Genomic DNA, 24,257 nt, shown 5'->3' with positions numbered 1-24,257 from the left:
TACATCATTTTTGTATGGACAGCTGCCAAATTTGTATGGAAAATTATATGGACAAACTAATGATGCAAAATGGCTTCTTTGGGCATACCGAAGGCACCAAAAAAGTTTCAGTCGGATTAAAAAATACAAAAAAAAATCGAATGACCGAAATCCTAGAGAACTGCTCTATTGCAGAAAATTCAGAGTAAGTACTTGTGATAGTTTGTAGGGTTCCCTAACACGGACGTCAACATTGAGGTACCTCTCAAGAGTGTTCTACTTCAAGTGAAGTGTATTGAGTGTTTGAAGGTGTAAATGTTACGGGTAAGTACATTCTAGTTTAAGTTCTGTCAACAAACTGTCAGCTGTCAATAGGATACCTAACTTAAGATTTTTAGGACTTTGTGAAGAAGTGTTAGGATAAAGATATAGACATATAGATACCACTATGATTAGGTACTGATGATGTAGTGATTAATGTAGGGTGTATAGAAGCAGGTTAACGGTTAGTATTTGTGTTAGTTTGAAGAGTTCCCTAATAAGGACGTCAACATTGAGGTACTTCCCGAATACTCTACTCTTAGTGTAGTGCAGTGTAGCGAGTTTTTAATGAAGAGTTTATTGAAAGTGTATTGAAGCAAATTCATGGTAAGTACTTGTGATAGTTTGTAGTGTTCCCTAACACGGACGTCAACATTGAGGTACCTCCCAAGAACTTGACTCCAAGTGTAGTGCTGTGTAGTGAGTTCTTGATAAAGTGTTTAGTAAAAGTGTGTTGAAGCAAATTCACGTAAGTACTTGTGATAGTCTGTAGTGTTCCCTAACACGGACGTCAACATTGAGGTACCTCCCAAAAGTGTTCTTCTCTACGTGCTGTATAGTGAGTGTTTGAAGGTGCGACTAATCCCGGGTAAGTACATCCTAGTTTAAGTTCTGTCAACAACCTGTCAACTGTCAATAGACTACATAGCTAGTACGAGAGGGGCACCGCCTTCGCGGTCCCTACTGTGTTGACACTGACTGCTCAAGCACATGAGTCAACAGTGGCGAGAGCTTGGTGAAAACCGGTTCCACGCCCTCGCCCTCGAAAGTCAAGTGGAATTAAAATCCGACCCCGTAAGCAGAGCGGGCCTTATCTCATCTCCATTATCGTTTTAACGAGTCCAAACCGTAATAGCCACCTCATTGTCAACTTCCTCGTCCTCCTCCGGAGGACGTTAACCGGTAGGTCACGTTCCTCCGATGGTCACTGCGCGCCCACGCGGCATTCAATCTGTTTACGAAGGGTTCTTTTTTTTTAATTTCAGGAAAACCCGACCTTTCGCAACAATAACACAAAAGGGCACCCTTCCGAAAAGAAAAATTAAGCGAAACAAAAGGTCACCGGAAAACAAGAGGGAAACTTACCCCGCCCCTCCCTGCTTCCCTCCAGATTGCCAATTTTCCCGGCGCAAAAACACAAAAGATCCGTGCTCGACGAAAAACCGGGAAAGTGAGCACAACTTGGCTGACTTTTTGCGCTAATTAGCTATTTAATAGCAAAGAAGCTTTCTTTCATTTGCAAGCCCGGACCGGGGATCTTTTGTGCGAGTGTCCGGGTCCTCCCCGTCTTGGTTTTCGGTGAAACGGCACGGATTAAGTCGAGCCCAAAAGGATTCGCGGGGACCGAGTGGCACTTTTGGATGTTTGGGCCCGGCTCCCACAGGCTAATTTGCTGGACATTGTCTTTGGGATTTGAATGGGGAATATCAGGTGGATCAGCGGTCCAATCTTGAGGAGCGAAAGGTAGAGACAAAGGATCTTTTAGATTTATACTTTTCAACAGTTGACTAATTAAATTAGGGTTGAAAGGATTCTCAACAGGTCCTCTTGAATATTTTTTGGGGTTCTTAAAGCTACCTTCAAGATTGCAGAGCTGTCCCACTGCAGACGGTAGTCATCTCCGATAGTGGTAGGACCTTCCCTTCTTTCGCTGAAAGGTTATTCAATAACCATCTGCCATTGCTCCGCAAGACCGCAATCGACATTCAGCCGGTAAGTAAACGAACGACGTTATCTTCCCATCAGGCAGAAGCCGCTCAACCGGAGCAGCATACCGCAGTGGAGAGATGAAGACACGATGTTATTAGGCCCCAGTCAAGTGCAGGAATGTTCCTTGCGGGCTTAAAAGCGCCATCTATTTTCGGTGTCACCTGGTGGCTTCCTTGGCACAAAAGGGGTGGCAAAAGGTCAGACAGATAATCCCCATTCCGCCGAGGAGTCCAAATATTGAACCAGATCCAGGTCGTGTAATACTCTTCCCGGCATTCCGTCGTTTGGCGTTTTGGCTCTCTGAAGAACCGCAAGTACCGACACATTACGTAGCGCCCCCTTCCGAGAAGAACCCTTCCAAGCAATTCAATTTCCATCTTTTATCTGAGGAGAGCCGCGTCTTTTTCCCGTTGAGGAGTTGGAGCTCACTGGAATGCTGGAACTAGTCAAAATAGGGGAGAATCGTTGAGGATAGTTTGAAAGCTACAACGATATCACAATTGCGGACTTCAAGATCAAGCTTACGTGACATAACTGAAATAAATTTTATGTAAGGTAAGTAATCGAGTTTCCCTATCACGGACTTCAACATCAAGGTACCAAGAACAGCAACTGATTAAGATGATAAGTTTTAAAGGGTAAGTACAAGTGTAATCGTGACAAAATCTTCGGTAAGTACTAATTAGGTTAAGAACTGTCAATAAAAAACCAAAATCTGTCAACTGTCAATTCTGTCAATAAACAATCAACAAAACCACACCTCAAAGGCAGTCAGGTCCAACCTGTTCTCCCCTATCCAAGGGTTCTGTCACACCTCGACGACATCACCGGATCAGGCAGGCCTGCGAATGTCAAGTGGCAGGCAGTCAGTGGGTATCTTCACCGCGCTCAAGTCACCCTCTTGTCCGATACCATACGGATACGGTCGTTGAGTAGAGTGTAACTTGTTTGCAAATCTGCTTTCCTGGCTGCCCCTTGCCGATTCGGTTGGATGGCTTTTCCAGAGAGATGCATTCATTCCGTTGAAGACACCAACACCAGTGAAGACACGTGCGTTCACTACTACCAACGCGTGAATTCCGTCTTCTCTGGCAAGGGTTTCCCTTCCCGAAAAACCACACCAGCCACGGAACAAAACGAAACAGAAAGGCAAGATAGCGAGCAAAAAAAAATAAAACTTTTTCTCGGCAAGCAAGTCTGGACTCGGTAACCTTCCCTCTGCCGTGCGTGGAGCACAAGACCTTTGGAGAGCGGAAAGGTTTCGTTTGCACAACAACAACAGCAACATCAACAAGGCAATCTTTGGCTTCGGGAGATTTTGTTGATCCAAGCAAATCTACCGAGCAGCGAGTCGTCGTCGTCGTTGTTTGGCAGAAAGTTTTTGTGTTCGGAGTTGGGGATTGAGGGATTCTGCTTGCCCAAAGCGGGGCAAAGGGTCACACTTCTGTAACACGTGCGAAGTTTAACCGTCTTGAGCGGGTTAAGAAGCGAATGTTTTTGGAGAGGGGTTTTTAGCCATCTGAAGAAGGTTGGGTTTATTGACTTGACTGGTTAAAGTTTGTTTTATTTTCGCAATCACAGACTTTAAGATGATTTGGTGAGCTTCTCTATTACGGACTTCAAAATCTAAGTACCCAGCAGAGATGTTAAGAATAGTTGAATGCAGGTAAGTGGCAAGTGGTGAATGCAGGTAAGTGGAGTAGCGGATGATAATCTCAGGTATGTATTGCTTAATTATTATGTATACTGTCAAAAGAAAAAACGATCTGTCAAATGTCAAATCTGTCAATAAAATTTCAAGCTTAGATTTATGTCAGCATTAGAAATTTGTGTTTCGTCCCTGTAGATAGCTAAAGTTTCACTTCACGAGCTGGTTAAGAAGTAGGAAAGAAAAGTATAGATTACAAAGTTTTCCCAATCACAGACTTCAAGTTAAGATAATCAGCTTAGAGTTTCTAAACTAAGTTAAAGAGCCTCCTGTTACTGAAAACAATATCTAGACAGTCAACTTAGTTTTTTAGGTTGGAGCTTCTCTATCACAGACTTCAATATCAAGGTACCAAATGCAGTTTTCAGAAAAATTTGAAGTTGTAAAAGCATGTAAGTGGTGTTGATAAGCTGCGTTGCAGATCGTCATTTTAGGTATGTATTACATAGTATAAGTTCTGTCAATAAAAATCAATCTGTCAAACTGGCAATAAAATGTCAAAATAAGCTTAGATTTATGTCAGCATTAGGACTTTGTGTTTCTACTCTGTAGGTAGTTGAAGTTTAACTTCACGAGCTGGTTTAGAAGTAGGAAAGAAAAAGTTACAAAGTTTTCCCAATCACAGACTTCAAGTCAATATAATCAGCTTAGATTTTCTAAACGCCTCTTATCGCTGACAACAATATCTAGACAGTCAACTTAGTTTTTTTTTCAGGTGGAGCTTCTCTATCACGGACTTCAAAATCAAGGTACCCAGCACAGTTCTAGAAAAGATTTGAAGTTTTGAAAGCAGGTAAGTGATGTTGTAAAGCAGCGTTGCGGATCATCTTAGGTATGTATTGCATAGTATGGTAAGTTCTGTCAATAAAAAACAACAATCTGTCAAATGTCAATTCTGTCAATAAAACTTCAAAATGTGGTAGATTTAAGACTGCGTTAGGACCAAGTATTTCTTCATTCTCTTTATACCTCTCCTCAACCCCTCCCCAACCAGCTTAAAATCCCACAACGCCCCCACAATCGTCGCAAGTGTGGCCCCTCGGGGCCCAATCCAGGGGCTTTAAATTATTCAAAGTCGACTTTTTTTTCTTCTCTCACTTCTTCGCCATCAACCGTTTCACAGGTCTCATTCTTATTGTCGTCAACCCCTCCGAGAAGAGTTCGCCTACCTGTGTGTACGGACGGACGAGTTTTTCCCTACAACAAACACGGAGACGTCGTCGTCGACGACGAAATCCAAGGGGACGGTTCGAAGCTATTAAGATAATAATCGGACTCTTGTGTGTACCCTGCGCTACACGGTATGCATTCGGGGGCAAACGACGACAACGACGACTGGGTAGATGTTTTTTCCTTTCTCAACCCTTCAGCGAGGCGAACAAAAAAGGGTTCGGAATCTTCTATTCATTCTCGAATTGGGGAAAACTGCTGTGTCTCGTGTAATGACGTACTTGAGCGAGACCCCTTTGGCTGGGCAAATCTTAAGGGGGTGATTTCGACCACACTGCGCTATAGAGAAGTCAGTGACACACGGTTTCAACGCTTCTTGCGGTTTGCCACGTTTGAAACAGAGGGTGGGAGTTTGCGATATTTAGATTGATTGACATGGATATCGATGTTGAATGGTCGGAAATGGGGCCCCCATTTCGGAAGCGTTTGTAAACAATGGGGAGTTGGTAGAAGAGGGGGGACTAATTACTCTGCATTCAATTCTGTTGATTGTTTGGACAGTTGTGACTGATGGATTGAGATCTCGATATTCACACTTGTACCGGTCATTGAGATTCTAACTCTAATCTCTTGCAATAACTATCCAAACCAAACTCGCACTCGGTATGGATTTCAAACGAGAAAACTTTTACGACAGAAAAGCTTACTCGAATAACAATCGAGACCCCGCTGCACGTACACACACCCCGAAAATTAGTCTTCTCGACCGAACCTCCTCTGCAAAGCGATTCTCATCTTTCAACAGAGAGTGCAAACTTCTTCCGATCCACTTGAGTGGATTAGCAACCTTGTATCTACCCCCTGCCTTCGTCCGACCTCACACACAGCTCACAAACCGAGAATGACAAGTGCCAAAAGCCAGCCCCAGATTCGAACCGAACGTGCTCCGGAACTCCGGACTCGTGTGTGGAGTACACAGTACGAAACGTTTCAATTACGGACTTCAGAGTTGAGGCGCTAGGACAACCAACGCTGAGTTGACTGAGCCATGTTCCAGCAAACTTCAGGCAAGTACCACGTAGCATAAGTTCTGTCAATAACCACAATCTGTCAGTCAATTACTAACACAAAGTTTCTCACAGTGCCGAAAAGGCATCGACCAGACACCGCTCGCACAAGAAGTCGAACGTGTAGCGTGTGTGAGTCCTCCAAAGACAAGACAAAAACTGGTTGGCTGCAGCTCAGTATTGCAGAATGATACCGATTCGTTCTGGCTTCTTGTGTGTGCCAAGCCTGGGTCGAACCTCTTGCAACGAAGAGGCAGAGCAAAAAAAAAAGTGTCAAACAATTTAAACTAATTTTATCCACTTTAGCGTTGCCCTCCGGTCTCTCTCTCTGCAAGTGTCTTCTTGTTTGCTGCACCAGCAACAACAAAAAAAAAAAGAAGACTTATGGAGCTATTGCGCTGACCGGTCAGAGAGTTTATTCCGGAAGTTGTGCCCGCCCCATCCAGCAGACATCGCTGGACCGGACGCCCGGTCCGTATGGGGAGCAATTTCCGGAAGTGAGAAATCAGACTGCGACGGGATCACAACACTGATCGGGCTTGTATCTGTTGAAGACGAAAAGTGCACAACAAGCTTAGAGAAACTGCTTTAGAATCGTGATAGAGAAGCCTTCTCAAGCACCTATGTCAAAACCAGAATCCTTGAAGAGCTTTGAAAGAAGTTCCCTAACACGGACGTTCTCTATTACGGACGTCAGAATCAAGGTACCTCGGCGAAACTTGAGATCTTAGAAGCATATCAGGTAAGTGTTTAAGTGTGTATTTGTATTGCTGAGAGCGGGTTCAACTGGTAAGTACTGATAAAAGCTAGCACTGTCAATAAAATACAAGCTGTCAACTGTCATAACTGTCAATAAATTGACTCATAGGATTTTCACTAACCCAAGAACTAGTTTTTTCCTGCTCCATAGTGGAAAATCGATTCTAAAATTTTCAACATGAAGAGATAACTAGAAAAGGCGTTCCCTAACACGGACGTCAGAATCGAGATACCTCAACGAAACATGTTTTTTCAGAAGCATATCAGGTAAGTGTTAAAGTGTGATTTTTTTGCTGAGAGAACTTAACATAAGGAGATCATTTTTGAACAGACGCTCTCTATTACGGACGTCAGAATCATGGTACCTCGGCGAAACTTGAGATCTTAGAAGCATATCAGGTAAATGTTTAAGTGTATATTTGTATTGCTGAGAGCGGGTTCAACTGGTAAGTACTAAATAAAAACTAACACTGTTAATAAAATACATGCTGTCAACTGTCATAACTGTCAATAAATTAAATCATAGGATTTTCACTAACCCAAGAACTAGATTTTTCCTGCTCCAAAGCGGAAAATCGATTCCAAAATATTTAACATGAAGAGATAACTTGAAAAGGCGTTTCCTAACACGGACGTCAGAATAGAGCTACCTCAACAAAACTTGTTTGCTTAGAAGCATATCAGGTAAGTGTTTAAGTGTGAATTTTTAGCTGAGAGGAACTTAACATAAGGAGATCATTTAAGAACAGAGAACAGAGAGCCTCTATTACGGACGTCAGAATCAAGGTACCTGGGCGAAACTTGAGATCTTAGAAGAAGCATATCAGGTAAATGTTTAAGTGTGTATTTGTATTGCTGAGAGCGGGTTCAACTGGTAAGTACTAAATAAAAACTAAAAAATAAAATACAAGCTGTCAACTGTCATAACTGTCAATAAAATTAAATAATAGAAATTTCACTAACCCAAGAACTAGATTTTCCCTGCTTAATGGTAGAAAATCGATTCCAAAATTTCAACATGAATGGATAACTTGAAAAGGCGTTCCCTAACACGGACGTCAGAATCGATATACATCAACGGAACTTGTTTTCTTAAAAGCATATGAGGTAAGTGTTTAAGTGTAAATTTGTTACCGAGAACGGTGACAACTGACTATAGATGCAGCTAAATTTGTGTCGGTAAGTATTACTTAGAATAAGAATTGTCAAGTAAACAAAATCTGTCAACTGTCAATAAAACAATTTGTGTCAGAAAAAGTAAAATCTCTGGGATACTGAACTAACACAGTATTAAAGGAAGTTCCCTAACACGGACTTCAACATCAAGGTACCAAGTCTTCCAATTATGTAGTTTTGAAGTTTTAGAATCAGGGTTAGTTTGGACATGCAGTGCAGGGGATCATCGTTGTAGAGTGGATTTGAATGGTAAGTATTACGTAGAATAAGATATCTGTCAATAAAACAAAACCTGCCAACTGTCAATAAAACCTGCAGATTTAAGTAAAATCAAAAACGCATTTCTAATCTTTAGAAACGATTTTAATATTAGATTTACGTATTTAGTCTTTATCATGTAATTACAAAGCTAACGGGCAGCTGCTTCAACTGTCCAGGTTCCACAATTTTCGCAGTCTGATCAATAATTGATTGTCCTGGAAGAGGGCAATATCCCGTCCAGACACAGCCAACCAACGGGCAAGAGGAGCCATAATTTGCAATCCAAATTTCCCGCTTCTGTTCGAGTGTTAAAACCGATGTTCCACGACACGCGGGAAAATTAACCCTGTTTTCCCAGCTGCTCTCTCTGTCGGCCATCGATGACGGTTTGCTGAGTGTTTGCGGCGGGCGCGCGCTCTTTCCGGCGATCAATTCCGAGCGCGCTGTCTGAAAATGCGCAGAATGTGCACAATTTCGTAATTGCTGCCACATTTTCATTAATTACCGGTTGTGACATCCATTTAATTTTCACTCTGGGAAGCTGGCCCTCCCACCAATCAATGCTCGTACTTTTTAATCCAACGATGTGGGGCAATCCGCCAGTTATCGGCAGGTCTCCGGGGTCGAAACCTTTTGTAGCGATTTACCCACAACCGTCAACAATGTGTGTGTTTGCGCCACTGATAAACACTCGAGTTCCGCGAGTGTTCTTACAAACTCGGAAACCACACACCACCGACTGCGCTCGCTGAGTTTATGAATATTTTATAAACTGACACGAATAGTCACAACATTCTCCGGGTCGGTGGTGTGACAGAATCGATCGGACCCGATTAAAATTCCACCGGTTGCCGACTCTATTCGGCGGCGGTGACAAAGTGCCTATCAGCGTCGGTGTAAAACACTAATTTGCTACTAATTTATTCAATCGAAATCGTTTTGTTGTGCCGAGCGTGTGTTTCAACCTGGGTTTGTTGTTTTTTATTTATGTTTGTTAAAGACTAGTTTTTTTGTGGTGCTCAAACAAAACCGTACGTGAGATAATCGAAGCTTGGGTGATAAAATTGCTCCTATCCTAAATTGACCGCTTCTGGTTTTGCTCGAAAGCCTGCCTTGAGGAAAAGAAACCAGTAAACCATAAAGGCGAGCTATTTTCGGCGGCGATGACAAGATAATCGGCCCCCTTATGACAGGTTCATTAGCTGTCCGAAATCGATTATACACTGCCGGATCCGGGCCTGGTTAATCGCACGAATTAACGGACCCGGCGACATCGACTGACAGATTGGCGTTCGTGTTAATTAAGCGAGTTATTATTGTCAAGCTGAAAATTTTAAAATAAGGACTCATTTTGGAACAGATGATCTCTATAACGGACGTCAGAATCAAGGTACCTCAACGGAACTTGACATCTATGAAGTATATCAGGTAAGTGTTTAAGTGTATATTTGTTGCAGAGAACGGGTTAAACCGGTAGGTACTGAGTAAAAACTAACACTGTCAATAATAAATTAGGTTATAGGATTTCCATTAACCAAAAAACTAAAATGTTTCTTAAATGTTCATAGTGGAATGTCTATAAACCAAAATATTATCATAAAGAGATCAGTTTGAAAAAAATGTTCTCTATCACGGACGCCAGAATCGAGGTACCTCTACGTTACTTGTGATCTTAGAAGAACATCAGGTAAGTGTTTATGTGTGTATTTGTTGCTGAGAGTAACTTAACAATAGGAGATCAATTTAGAACAGACGTTCTCTATTACGGACGTCAGAATCAAGGTACCTCAACGAAACTTGAGATATTAGAAGAACATCAGGTAAGTGTTTAAGAGTATATTTGTTGCTGAGAACGAGTCAAATTGGTAAGTACTGATAAAAACTAACACTGTCAATAAAACACAAGCTGTCAACTGTCATAACTGTCAATAAAATTAGATAATAGGATTTCCATTAACCAAAAATAGGGGCTTCGAGAAAACACTCATAATTCTAGCCATCATTCCCCTTTCTCGTAAACTTTTGACATTCCACGAAAAACTTCACCCTACGCACACAAATCTTACCAGTGGAGCAAAAAGGTGCCAACAAATACCCTAAATCTGTCACCCGTTTTTTTCATCCCAACTTCCCTGGTCGCCCTTCCGGATGGCCAAGCGCCATTATTAAATCATCCTTCTTTCCCTGGATATATCTCAGGGATCAAATCTTCGCAAAGGTCCCTTTTCCTTTTATTCTCCCTCTCTAGCTTGTTCGCCACTTTTTGTCCACTACCCGAACCGGGATTCCCAACCATAATCCGTTCCAACCCAAGTAGCTTCCTGCTTCTTCTTTCCGATCTTCCAAGAAAGCGGTGCGTGTACCCTGCTGGTGGCACGTACAAACCCTTTTTCATCTCCCACCACCTCAAACGCGCGCGAAGGTCTCTTCCGCAAAAAGAGTCAATCCTCAACAACAACAATAACAACAGGAGCTGAATGGCGGAGGCACCCAACTTGCACGTAAAGTGATGTAAATATAAAAGTTTAATGAAACATTTAACCCCATCAATCTTGCGCGTCGAAGCGACGTGGGGTTAACCCTCAACTGTATTCTATTTCGAGTTGGTGATTTACTTCCTACCAACGTTTCGAACCGAATTTGCGGGTCTTCTTCAGGGTTACCGACAAATCGTTGGGAACTCCGTCCAGATTTCCGGCGAACTCAAGGTGAGGGTTAGCCCAACTTGAACTTGCTCTCCCCGGACAAATCTTACGGGCTAAAGTTTTGTCCGGGCAGCGTGTGAGCATCATAAAAGATACACACATAACGGGGAATGCCCCTTTTTATTTTCTGTTATGCCACACTCGCACGTACTCGCGCTGGTGGGAAAACGTCAAACTCTCACACACACAAAGGCCGGCGGTAAAAACAACGGAAAAACGGAGTGTTCCACACTCTGATTGCCAACTAACTGCCGCACACACCATACCTTCTGCTGCTTTCTCGGACTCGGTGTCTGAGTGTGGTTATGTGCTGCTCCGAAAGTAAACAAGCACATGCATAGAAAGAGCTGCTAAATATCAAAAGGAAACACACGAAGGGTACGTTGACTTTCTTCGGTTTTTATTAGCGGTTGGTACGGTGGCATTTCAGATTCATAATGAAAAAAAATCCGGCTCGTCATGTCGTTGTCATTTCACCGCGACGTTATGCAATTGCCTGAAGGGTGCTGGAAACGAGTTTTTAGGAGTGACCCAGTTTTGGAGCAGAGGAAATTAGTCGCCAAACTGTGTCAGTAGGGTGAGATTTACAACTGGTGATTGCCGCGTTATTAATGGTTGCGTTTCCTGTACGGAAGAACTGTCTTGAAAGAATTTGGTGGAGACGTTCCCTATCACGGACGTCAGATTTGATGTACCCCTTGGAAATGTTAAATGTTGTGAAAATTCCAGGTAAGTGTTTGAATGATGTGTGGAAGCTGATTTGAGGTTAATCACTGTTTTGGTAAGTACATCTTAAAATAAGACCTGTCAACAACCTAATACTGTCAAATGTCAACTGTCAATAAACTCTTAGTATAAATGCAGTATAAGAGAAAGCCGTTTCCGTTTTGTGATTAGTTAGATAGGATAATTTAACAAGTGAAATCTAATAAGAGCATCTCAAAATGTGAAAATTAGGAGAAATACACTGAGTACAACTCGTATACTCAAGCAAAACATAAGGTGAAGAGAGAAAAAATGCTTTAGGTTCGTTTTTTTTTTAGTTTTCCCTATTACGGACGTCAGATTTAATATACCTCGTCAAAATGTAGTATGTAATAAAATCTTCGAGTGTAACTTCAGGTAAGTGTTTGACAATAGTGTGGAAGCTGGATTGAGGCTAATCTTTTTTTGGTAAGTACATCTTAGAATAAGAACTGTCAATGGCTTAATACTGTCAACTGTCAATAAAATACATAGAAAGAATACAGGATAGAAGAAACTTATTGAAAAATTGCTTTCATGCCTCCACTATTACGGACGTCAGGATCAAAGTACTTCCACGAAGCTAGAAACCAGTCGTAATGGCAAGGACTTAATCTGGTAAGTGTTTGAGTGATGTTCGAAATCTGACGCAGAAGACGGTAAGTACAATTAAGTGTTAAACCTGTCAATAAAACCACAATCTGTCAGCTGTCAATAAATCCACATCGCCAAAGCGCGCCCAAGAATCGTTTTCAATCAACTCACCACCCACACCAGAGTCACTGACCGCAAATCGGAGCGTCTCAATTCGCTTCTTTTGTCATAAAATTCCCACTTTGAGCGGTCTGCACGGTGAATTGAAGTCATAAACTCACCACTCATGGAAACAAATCAATAAAACCGGACATCACGATACATCAGCGTGGACTTCAGAAGCAGGTAAGTGAAATTGAAAAACGAACGGGAGTGCCAATTTACATTCAGTCCCTGTCTGTAACTCTTCTCTTTTTTGTGTTATCAGAAGGATCCTTCCAAGTAAAAACCCCGATATAGCAGCTTTTTTGCGATGAATATGACGAGCTCTACATTATTCTTATCGTCAACCCTGGCGCTACCACCTTCCACGAATGACGCCACAGACGGAAAATCAATTAAATCCAGCTGAGTGGCGCGCAGCGCCACAGGGTTAATGGATTGATTGAGTTGGCACTTCCCTTTCTATCTCGCAGCAGTTTCCCCAAAGTTTCGTATTACATCCGTCGACGATGTCAATGGGATGGCACACTGAGCAAATTGAACTCGAAACGGAGCAACTTCCAGCTCCGAGGAGGACGTGATTGAATGTCAACCGTTTCGAACGGGAGCGGGTTCATGAAGATTGATGGATTTCTTCGTTGGGACGGCCTAAATAGCTTAATTTTTCTTCCATCGCTTCGGCATTGATTTCAATTAGAATGTTTGAGGGAACAACGCGATTTGCGATAAATTTATTCAAATTAGAAAGCGAAACTTGAAGGTTCCCTGACACGGACTTCAACATTGATATAATTTTGGAAGAAAAATATTCTAGTTATAAATATCAAAAATAAAATTTCACGGAAATATAAAAAAAATAACACTTAACTGAAACATTGTTTGTATTTGTTATTTTCAAAATCGATGATATTTTTTGAACAAAATTTATACACCCTTTGGCGACAATAAACTGAAACACTTTTCCATAATGGTTATTTTTTGACTGGTTTGCGGTTACAAAAATGCAGATAAATTTTCTATTTTAATTCGGCAATTTTGCAAAGTAAATTTAAAGTGCTTTCAAATGAATTTGAGGCATAAACCGTCTAGATATAAGCTTTCTCTTCCTCTATCCCCTTTCCTTTGCAATTTCTGTAAGTTTTTTTTTAATAGTTTTTTCTTACTCTTGCTAGTGTCTTAGTTAAAGAAATAATTGTTCCTAAATGGATTATGATGCAACACACAGCTGTAAGGAACTCCAAAACTCTGTTATGCACTTCAAAATAACTCATTGTACCTTGATTATTCACCAATAAAACCGAATTGAAATTGAAAAAAATTGAGGCATAAACCGTTTCATACCAATTTAAGCCAAAAAAACACAATTGGTTTAAGAAAAAACAAATTTTTGAAGACCAGCGCACCGTTTTAAGAAGAAATGAAAAATTCAAACAAAATCTAAAACAATTTCACATAATAAGCTAAAAAAACACAAGTGTATCTTCTTCTTTGATTTTTGATAGGATTTAAAAATATGAATAAGACCATTGCAAATTAAATAAATAAAAAAAAACTAATTCCTTCAAAATTTTGGCAAATTATTATACTTAAATTAGAAAATTTTCAGGATTTTTTTTCTTTGGTTGCTAAGCATTGAGGGTTGCATTTTACAAATGCATTGAGCATGCATTTTTTTTATTTGATAAATTTTGCTTTTTTGATTTTTGTAGATTTTTAAATTTCTTAATTTTTAGTTATATTAAATTTCTAAAATTTCAATGGTTTTAACATTTTTTTTTAAATATCTTGATAGCTTCAAGTATCTGAAATTTGGTTGAATCACTTAAATTTCATTATTTTATTTTTGTTTCTTGGACTTTTGCCTTGTAGCTTTCTAAAATTCTTGGATATCATTAAAATACTAGGTCTATTCCCGTACTTGCAGAATTGCAGAATTTCTGCAGCTTCTGCTGAATTCTGCAGCCAGCATAAGTCACTTTTTTGCAGCACGTTCCCGTACTTTTCAGCCTTTTCAGCTCGCTCTCTTCATCTCTCTCTTTTGCAGAAGTTCTGCAAGCAGAGAAACCGCAAAACTTTTGCCTGGGAAGCGCGTTCCAGTACTTTTTCTGCAATATTGTACACAGCTGAGTGGATTTAATCAAATTGGGTATTAAAGTTGTTTAATTATTTCAAAATACTAAACAAATGGTTCACAAAAAAAGTGATTGAAAGAAGTTTACCTCTATAAGGCTTTCTAGGCCCAGTGAAAAAAATATAATTTAACTCAAAAATGACGAACTCCTCGTCACAGTGTCCTGATGCAAACAATGATCGAGCTGTAGCTGTCACAGCCCTGCGAAGTATGTTGGCTGACAAATCGGGCAGTCAGTCAAAAAAACCAGCTAGAAGTTTCTTGACAAAAAACTTTTGCTAGAAAGAGATAGGAAACCTGATGCAAACAATCGTCCAGCTGTCATGTAAACATACTTTGAATGTGTTGGTAAATTTGTGACTAGAAAGCCTTATAACGGGGATATTATTTTTTATGCAGTACAACGTTTTATTTAAAAAATCAAGGATGTATTATTTATTAAGCAACTAGAAATTAATTATGCTTAGGTAGAAATTAATATTAGAAACAACTCAAATTGTGTACATTAGGTAAACAATTTTACAAATTAGAGTGGCAGGTACGTTTAATAAATATGATTAAAAAAAAACAAACATAGGTTTAATATAGAAAGGAACAAAACCACATGTTTTAATTGCAGAATGTTTGAAAGATTATTCATAATAACATAAATAAATTACGACTGGATGTCACATGAAAGAACAAGGGTGACGCAGCAAAATTGACAAATTTGAAAAAAAATAATCCAAATTTTTTGAAAAACTTGAATTAAGAAATCTGGAAATTAAGAAACCCATAATAAAAAATATAAAAAAACTATTAATTTCAAATTGAGAAACTTTCAAAAAACATAAATCAGATATTTGAGAAATTTAAAAATGCAAATAATTATATCAGAAAAATATAAAAAAGAGTAATAAATCACAAATTCAAAGCAAAAAAAAAAAAAAAACAAAACAAAATGTTTAAAATTTCAAAAGAATCTTAATTTTGAAAATTCAAAATAAAAAAAGAAAGGTTGAAAAAAAAGATAGAAAAAAAAAGTTTGAATATTTATGAGTTCAGAACACCAAAAATTCGAAAGCAGCAGTTAAAAATAATAAGAATGAAAATTAAAGAAATAATAATTTGAAAAATAAGTAAAACTAAAAAATTCTGTTAACCAAAAATTTTAAAACTCAAACATAAATAAAAAAGATTCAGTCCAAATTTCCAATCTCTAAATCCTCTAAATTTAATTTTCTCACCTAAAATATGACTCCAAAAAATGTGTGTTTTTTATGAATCAAGATTGCGAAGAATTTGAGAATTTAGGAACTTAAGAATTTAATAATTTGAGAATTTAGGAATTTAAGAATTTAAGAATTCAAGAATTTCAGAGTTTCAGAATTTTATTTTTGATAAAATTACATCATTTTTTTTGTTCATATAAGAGTACAAATTGGTAGTATTGTTAAAGGTACAATTTATTATTTGCCAATTAAATTTACCTATTATTTTAACACTACTAAATATATACTAAATTCAAAATCAATTTAAGATCAAAAGTTATTTCTAAACAAATATTTATTTGAAATTATTAATCTCAAAAGAAAGGTGTCTTTTAAAAGTTTTTAAAACAATTTGTTTTTATAAAACATTTTGTTTTGTTGAAGTACTAGCCGTTTTTATCAGGTAAAAAATAAAAAATAAACACTAAAAAATCACTTTATCATTTACATGAATGAACTAAGCCTGAAATCGTAAACATAAAAAAACGTTTTCAATATAACCAGACATAAAAAAATCTACCCCAAAATCATTTATTATTACATGCTTGATATCACCCAACTTGCAAATTTTATGTAAGCGTGTACTCAACATCCATCACACCAAATTGCAGTAACTTTTCAACAAGAAAGAGAAGAGAGAGCTTGCAGAAAAGTATGGGAACGGTTGCGCTGCAACTTCTACCTCTCTCACTGCAGAAGTTCTGCCTGAGAGAAAAGTTACTTTTGTTGCAGAAAAGTACGGGAATGCTCTGCTGCCGTTTTTGTGCAGAATTGCAGAATTCTGCAGTACGGGAATAGACCTACTATTTTGTTATAAGTCTGGCCCAAAAAATCATGGGTAAAAAAATATTATTTCAAAAAACTTTATAATTTCAATAGAAATTTCCCATTCCCATGCGTTTAGCATAATTTTAAGCATGTTTGGGTTGACTTAAACTTTTTTGAGCTTTTGAAAATTTTCGAGATTCTCGATCGCAACATATTTTTTTTCGCTAAAACTTTTGTTTTCGTGCTATCTTACTTTTTTTTGAAGAACTAGTGTAAAATGCATTTTAAAACACGTTTCTGGAATCTCTTGTGATTAGATTACGCCCTTATAGCACTTTTCTTGTCATTATAATGAATTGCCGTACATCCGAGAACACCCGGAAATGTATTGCAAAAATTAAAGCGGCCAGCCCAACTGCGTTGTGTTTACCGCAGAGAGGATTCTGAGAACGGATCACATTTCACAGAATCTACAGGGGAGGAAGGATGTGTGGACATACCGTACCAGACGCTAATTTTTTTTTAATTTTGTTATTAAATTATTTAAATCTCTTGATTCTTTTAATTCTTTCAATTTATAATTTTATTAAATTTCTGTCACTGCCCTAACAAACAAATATAAGTGCTTTCGATAATGCAAGCTTGATTTTTTTTCTTTAAATAATTTTCGGACGGAATTCAATTTAAATCTTTAACCATCCAAAATAGAAGATTTTCCTCAACTAACATTTAACACAGTTTGAAGATCAATTATCTCTTTACAACCAAAAATGATTCCAGATAATGAAAATAAAATAAAATCATATCATATCGTTTTTTCATTATTATTATTATTATTTAGTTCCCTAACACGGACTTCAACATTGATATAACCTCAGGAAGAAAAATCGAATCAAGTGACGTGAAACAGTTTTAAGTGAAAGTGGCATCTCTTCGAAAGTAAGTGAAAAGTTCCCAAACACGGACTTCACCATTGATATACCCTCAGGAAGAAAACTGATTAAAGTGAAGTGCAAACAATTTTAAATGAAAGTGACATGGCATCGATAAGAAAGTAAGTGAAAAGTTCTCTAACACGGACTTCAACATTGATATACCCTCAGGAAGAAAATTTATTAAAGTGAAGTGAACATATTTTGAAGTGGAATACAAGAAAAAAGGTTAAAAGTTCCCTAACACGGACTTCAACATTGATATACCCTCAGGAAGAAAATGGAATCAAGTGAAGTGAAAACAGTTTCTAGTGAAAGCGACAGCTCATCTATAAGAAAATAAGATAAAAGTTCTCTAACACGGACTTCAACATTGATATACCAACAGGAAGAAAATGGAATTAAGTGAAGTGAAAACAGTTTGAAGTGAAAGTGACATCGATAAGGAAATGAAGGTAAGTGAAACGTTCTTGGCTCAAGTGCAGTGAAACAGTTGAAAGTGATAGTGGCATCTAAACGATAAGGAAATAACTGCAAAGTTCCATAACACGGACTTCAACATTGATATACCAACAGGAAGAAAATGGAATTAAGTGAAGTGGAAACAGTTTAATGGGAATATGAAGAATGTGTACATTTTCTGGCGATTGAATTTCAGGCATTTGGTGTTCTGGCAAACAACATTCTGGCGAATGACTTTCTGGCATTTGGCCCATCCCCCATAGGAAACCCATGTAATTTAGAATTACGTTAGTAAGAACTTCTCGGCAACAGCTGAAAAAGCAACAATGTCTGTAGCACAACGACCACTCACCTCTAGATCCTCGTACGTTTTGAACGCGAGAATCGCGAACCCGTCGACGATGTCCTCCTCGAGGACCGGCGACATGTCCTTCTCCTTGCGCTTGCGGCGCACGTGCTGCGGCCGCGGCGGCTTTTCCCGGCACACCGGCATGTCCTCGTCGGCGCTGTCGTCGGTCGGACTGGACAGGCCGCCGGTGCCTCCTCCGGTTCCACCGACCCCACCACCGGTCGCGGACACCGACAGCAGCGGGGTCGGGCCCCCGACACCGCCCGCAGCACCATCGACGGCCGCCGCATCCTTATCCCGCTCCGCTATCATACGTTGGGCCCGTTCCCGTCGTTTGTTGCGTTGCTTACTCTGCTTCACATCTATTTCCATGGCTTGACCCCGCGACACCCGGGACACATTATTGACTACGGGGGACCACTTGCCTTTGCTGTTGTTGTTGTTGTTGTTGCTTCATACACATTTGCCTCTCTCTGATAAACACACACACACTCTGATACACTGACTGACGGACACACAAACTCACGCTGGAGCTGGGGCACTGCTTGTGCAAAACTTCTTCTTCGGAACCAGAAGCTCACGGTTGCCTTAATACCTTCAAGGTGACTATTTTCATAGAACCATCAAAATGAATTATTTCATTATTTTTGCTTCTTCCTTTTTTTTCTTCGCTCACTTTTTTTCCGCTGTGTGTTGTATCGAAGGATGAACAGTTGACAAGCGCGACGTCGTTCTCGTCAATCGATTTCCAGATAACAATGGATGGAGACGGACGTACACACGCACACTACGGCACACACACCGCGATGAAATCGCAACTTCACGACCCCAGAACGGAGGAGGAGGTGGAGGAGTAGGACTTCACTTCACTTGGCACGCTTTTCCACCGAACCTCGGATATCTCGGTTTGATTGATTATCTGGCCACCTCGGCGATTCGCGGGTGGGTTCTTCCTTGTTTTTCCAGCGATTTTGCGATTCTCCGCACGCACACAACGCTCCTCTGCACGCACCTCCACACTCACACACCCGTACGCGCGCGGACTCTTCCTCCTGGACGACACACACCGCGATTGCGGGGAGATCCTCTTCCCAGGTTTTAATCGTGTACTTCCGAAAAACTTTTCTGCGTGCTGACCGAACACTTCCAGCGCCTACTACACCACACACTCTGCTGGCGTTGACGTTTTCCTCTGCTTCTTCTTCCGCACACCGCCTCTTCACCGCCGTGCGTGAGTTCTACGAACTGTCTTCACCACGGCGGCCACAAGAAGTCGACGACGAAGAAGACGGTGGTGGTGACCAAAGGGAAATAAAAAGTACACACGACTTTCTACCATCCACTCTGCCGTGTACACGGCGGCTAGCCGTTTCCCCTTTGGTCTGTGTACGCCGTTGCCTCCACCTTCTTGGCGATGGTTTCTTCACGGATCTTCCACCAAATGGAGATTCCTCACTGCCTTGTGGCCTTCCCGAGTTTTGCAGCGCACCAACACACAATCCTGCGGGATAGCTGCTGGATATCCACTTGCACAATTGGTCGACGTTTCGGCAACGCGCGCGTTTGCCGTTTCCTGTTCCGAGGGTCTTGGAGACGGTTCCGGAGCGGTCCGATTCACCCGAAATAGTTTAGAAAAACATGATTTTTCCCATCCGAATGTACACAGAGTTCTTTTTTTTTTGCTACTGCGAAGACGAAGACGGCGATACACTGCTGCGTGTAGCAGAACACCACGGCTCGATACACCGTCGCACGCACACTAGCGCGGCGCCAAACGCGTTTCTGGCCCCGACTGCACCAATACAGCGCCGCTCGGCTTCATGCAAAACTTCACACACGCCGTCACCACCACTACCACTGCTCTCCCGAGCCAGCGCTTGAAGGGTCGTGTGTTTGTACACAGAGACTTGACTGACTGACCGTCACCGCGATTCCACACTGTGGTCGATTCTGTTGGTTCTTCGAACCAATCGAACCTTTTTGCTGTTCCCGACGCAACGTTTGATCACTACACCACTGTGTGTTCCCTTTTTTTGACAGATGACTTTGACAGACCGAACGCGCACGACCATTCACATCTTGCGTTTTTCCTTCAATGACGATTCCACGATCACTCTTGCTGTCGTCGTCGTCGCGGTTCTCTCACCGCTTGCTTCGCTCACCACTTCTTCTGAACCCTCTTGTGTGCTGCACAGATCCAGAGGTTATTAACACTCTCTTCTACACTTCTGCCACCGCTGACCGCTCCTCCTAATCTGTGTCGCGGTGATGTTTCTTGACAGTCTTCCTTCAGCGTTCCTTCAAGTTTGTGGCATCAATCGCGGTGTCCTCGAAGCATCCCTGCCGGGAACCCGTTGCGTCCGTGCTTCCGAGGGGCTCGATCCGTTGATCCGTGTATCTCGCAACTTTTCTCCCTGCTGTCGTCTCCCGTCTGTGTATGTATTCTAACACTCGACAGATTCACATCTATACTCGATGAAAACACAATATTGCCAACATAAGCAGAGCAGTGGAGAAAACGGCAGTCCGGCACGTACACCACGGCCTGCTGGGATGCCGCACCAATACAGGCTCACGCTTGACACGGGCGTCGACTCGTTCAACGATCAGCAGCCCAGCTGGCAGCACTGTCTCATGCTGCTTTGGCATCTGTCACCACTACACGCGCGTCGCGTTGCGTTGCGTTGCCGCTTGCTTTGATCGCAACACCTCACTCTCCACCGTGTGTACTCGTATTGGTGAAGGAGTGTTTTTTTTTTTTGGAAAACCACCACCACAATCACAACTCGAAGAGGGTGTCTCGCGCGGGGAAGGATTTTTCTCCGTCCCTTCCCCGTCCGATTGGAACCGCAAAATGTTGGCTCGGAACGGGCACCGTGACGCGAACGCACGTCCGCGGAGGCTAGCGCAGGTTCCGGCGTGTCACGCGGAACACTTTTCCGGCACCGTCGTACCGTGCGAAACAACAAAAAACGCGACACCAAAACTGTGCAGGTCCGTGGACGTCCTCTCCTCGACGGGTGCTCTCTGTTTCTCTCCTGTCATACACGGGCGCTCGGAACGCTCCTCTTGAGCAAGACAAAGAAATTTGCTGACCAGTGCTGCCAGCGGTGCGGCAGCTAGAGCAGGAGGGAGCACCAGCTCTTCAACGCACCGCGGTTGGCAGCCATGGCTGCCTGCTCTGCTCGACACGGAACAGTGCGCCCAGACCATCTATCAACTTCACCAATACAGCGCTCGTGCAGCTGTCAGCCGTCACTTTGACACATCGCGCAAAAATTTAACGCGTCAAGGTTGCCGTCCTGGAAACCCACTGTGGTGTTCGTTTGTTTCGTTTTTTTCTCTCCCTTGCAACCTTCGAGTTGATTAATTTCAACTCATTAAATGACTGAACAAAACACTCGAAATTACCCTCCTTCTCTCATCCCTTCCCTTCCCTCTCTCAATCTGGTGCAATCTCGTGCTCAAATTCAATTAAAGCATGCCAAGCGATCTCCCATCGATCTCCAAACTTTCCATGGCCTTCTCTTTCTCCTCTTTCGCCATCATTCTTGAGTGGTTCTAGCGCTGGTGTGTCGCAAATCTACGTGTCGCGCGACACTTGAAAATGACACTCGCGAGGAAGTGTCAACGACGCGCGCGCTCTCTCTTATTTTTCTTCTCTCTCTCGCGATTATCAGATGAATATTGATTTTGTTTATAGCCTACTCTGTTTTTTTTTCTTTTTCAATTTGCCTCCTTTTTTGTTGTTGTTGTTGTTTCGGCGAGATGCTCTCCTGATCTTTTGATGAATGGTTTCATGAAAGGGGAGATTGAGCGCCCCCAACCGTGAATCGTGGGTGGTTTTTTTTCGGCGTAAAGGGGCTCTTCTCTCCTACTTGGAAGGGGAGCCTTCGCGAGCGCGCGTGGGTGTCATTGAGGGATTTTTGGAATTCCGTTGCTTGGTGGGTGAAGAAGAGGAGCAGATGATTTACCTTTTGCCAATTTCGTCAATTTTGTTAACTTTGTTCACTTCGTCAAGATGTCAATTTTATGAATTTTGTGAGTTTTGAAATTTTGTCAACTCTGACTTTTTTTAAAATTTAGTCAATTTTTATAATTTTGTCCATTTTGACGATTTGGCTATTTTGTCAATTTGATCAATTTTATCAATCATGATAATTTTGTCAATTTTGACAATTTTAATAATTTTGACAATTTTAACAATTTTGAAAATTTAAACAATTTTGTATTTTTTTCATTTTGTCAGTTTTGTCTATTTTGCCAGTTTGGTCAATTTTGTCAAGTTTAAAAATTTTGTCAGATTTGTTATTTTTGTAAATTTTGTTAATTTCGTCAATTTAATCAATTTTGTCAATTGGAAATTTTTGAAATTTAAAAAATATTAAAATTTTTAAAATTTTGAAAATTAAAAAAAATTAAAATTTAGCCAATTTTGACAATTTTCTCAATTTTGACAAGTTTGAAAATATTGTCAACTTTGACAATTTTGTTAATTTTGTCAATTTTGACAATTTTGGCAATTTTGGCAATTTTGTCAATTTTGACAATTTTGACAATGTTGTCATTTTTGTCAAATTTGTCAATTTTGACAATTATGACAATTTTGAAAATTATGTCAATTTTGAATATACAGCCATTCCACGTCAAACAGGAAGTCTCCAAATCAAAACTGCTCTGATTTGGCTCAAATTTGAAGTGGGGGTTCTTTGGCCCAAATAATTAGACCCGTATTTTTTTGTTTGGCGATTAAGGTGGTCCTATCCGAAATAGGGTGATCCAAAAAATTGCATTTTTCAAAAAGTTGATTTTTACCCGTTTTCGTCATTTTTCAGTTTTTGCGCGCGGCGCGTTGAAAAACCCGGTTTTTATGTTCAAAAAATCATATCTCCGAAACGTGTTAATGGATATTCGCAATTTTTTGAAATGTTATGTAAAATATTACAAGGAATCAGGGAAAAATATTTTCAGACATAGGCTCTTTGGTCCCGAGACCTTGAAATCGGCAAATGAAATTTTCATAGGACCTTTTCAAATATTCAGCTAGTTTTTTTGGACCTCAACATATTTTTCCTTAAAAACCCAACTTAAAACCTTTCTTTCGAATTGTGGCGCTCCAAATTTGGTTCAGCCGTTCCGGAGATATGATTTGTTGAAAATTGTGGTTTTTGCGAAAATCGACGAAAAACGCAATTTTTTGGATCACCCTTTTTCGGATAGGACCACCCTAATCGCCAAACAAAAAACTACGGGTCTAATTATTTGGGCCAAAGAACCCCCACTCCAAATTTGAGCCAAATCGAAGCAGTTTTGATTTTGAGACTTCCTGTTTGACGTGGAATGGCTGTATAATGACAATTATGACAATTTTGAAAAATTTCAATTTTGTCAATTTTGACAATATTGACGATATTGACAATTTTTAAAATTTTGACAATTTTGCCAATTTTGCCAATTAAGTCAATTTTGATAATATTGACAATTTTGTCAATTTGCAAATTTTGAAAATTTTGTAAATTGTGTATATTTTGTAAATTTTGTAAATTTTGTCATTTTTGTCAAATTTGTCAATTTTATCATTTTGTCAATTATGTCATTTTTGTCAATTTTGACAGTTTTGACCATTTTGTCAATCTTGTCAATGTTGTCAATTTTGACAATTTTAGACAATTATGACAATTTTAACAATTTGACAATTTTGACAATGTCGGCAATTTTGACAATTTTGCCAATTTTAAAAATTTTGAAAATTTTGACAATTTTGACAATGTTGAAAATATTGAAAATTTTGTCATTTTCGGCAATTTGGAAAATTTTGACAGTTTCGACAATTTGGACAATTTGATTTTGACATTTTGACATTTTAGACAATTTTATCAATTTGTTAATTTTGTCAGTTTTGTCAATTTTGACAATTATGACAATTTGGCAATACTGAAAATTTTGACATTTTTGACAATTTTGACAATTTGGAAAATTATGTCAATTTCGACAATTTTGACCATTTTG

General features: G+C 40.1%; 1 protein-coding gene across 9 annotated transcripts in view; it reads right to left on the bottom strand.

The window, feature by feature from the left end:
• Positions 1-21,291, bottom strand: part of LOC6035155 (proline-rich protein 36) — a 239,271-nt gene extending 217,980 nt beyond the window's left edge. For 5 of the 9 annotated variants that reach the window (XM_038249166.1, XM_038249173.1, XM_038249172.1 and 2 more), the window contains exon 1: positions 18,252-21,283. In XM_038249166.1, the coding sequence (XP_038105094.1) occupies positions 18,252-18,620 (369 nt within the window). In that variant the 5' untranslated portion in view covers positions 18,621-21,283. Of the gene's footprint in view, positions 1-18,251 lie in introns of all 9 variants that reach the window. The other 4 variants (XM_038249170.1, XM_038249167.1, XM_038249168.1 and 1 more) reach the window with 4 other exon arrangements.
• Between the last annotated feature and the right edge of the window lie 2,966 nt (positions 21,292-24,257).

Source organism: Culex quinquefasciatus, chromosome 1 (assembly GCF_015732765.1).
Source record: "Culex quinquefasciatus strain JHB chromosome 1, VPISU_Cqui_1.0_pri_paternal, whole genome shotgun sequence".
In the NCBI taxonomy this organism is placed as follows: Eukaryota; Metazoa; Arthropoda; class Insecta; order Diptera; family Culicidae; genus Culex; species Culex quinquefasciatus.
This window is presented reverse-complemented; position numbering and strand designations above follow the sequence as displayed.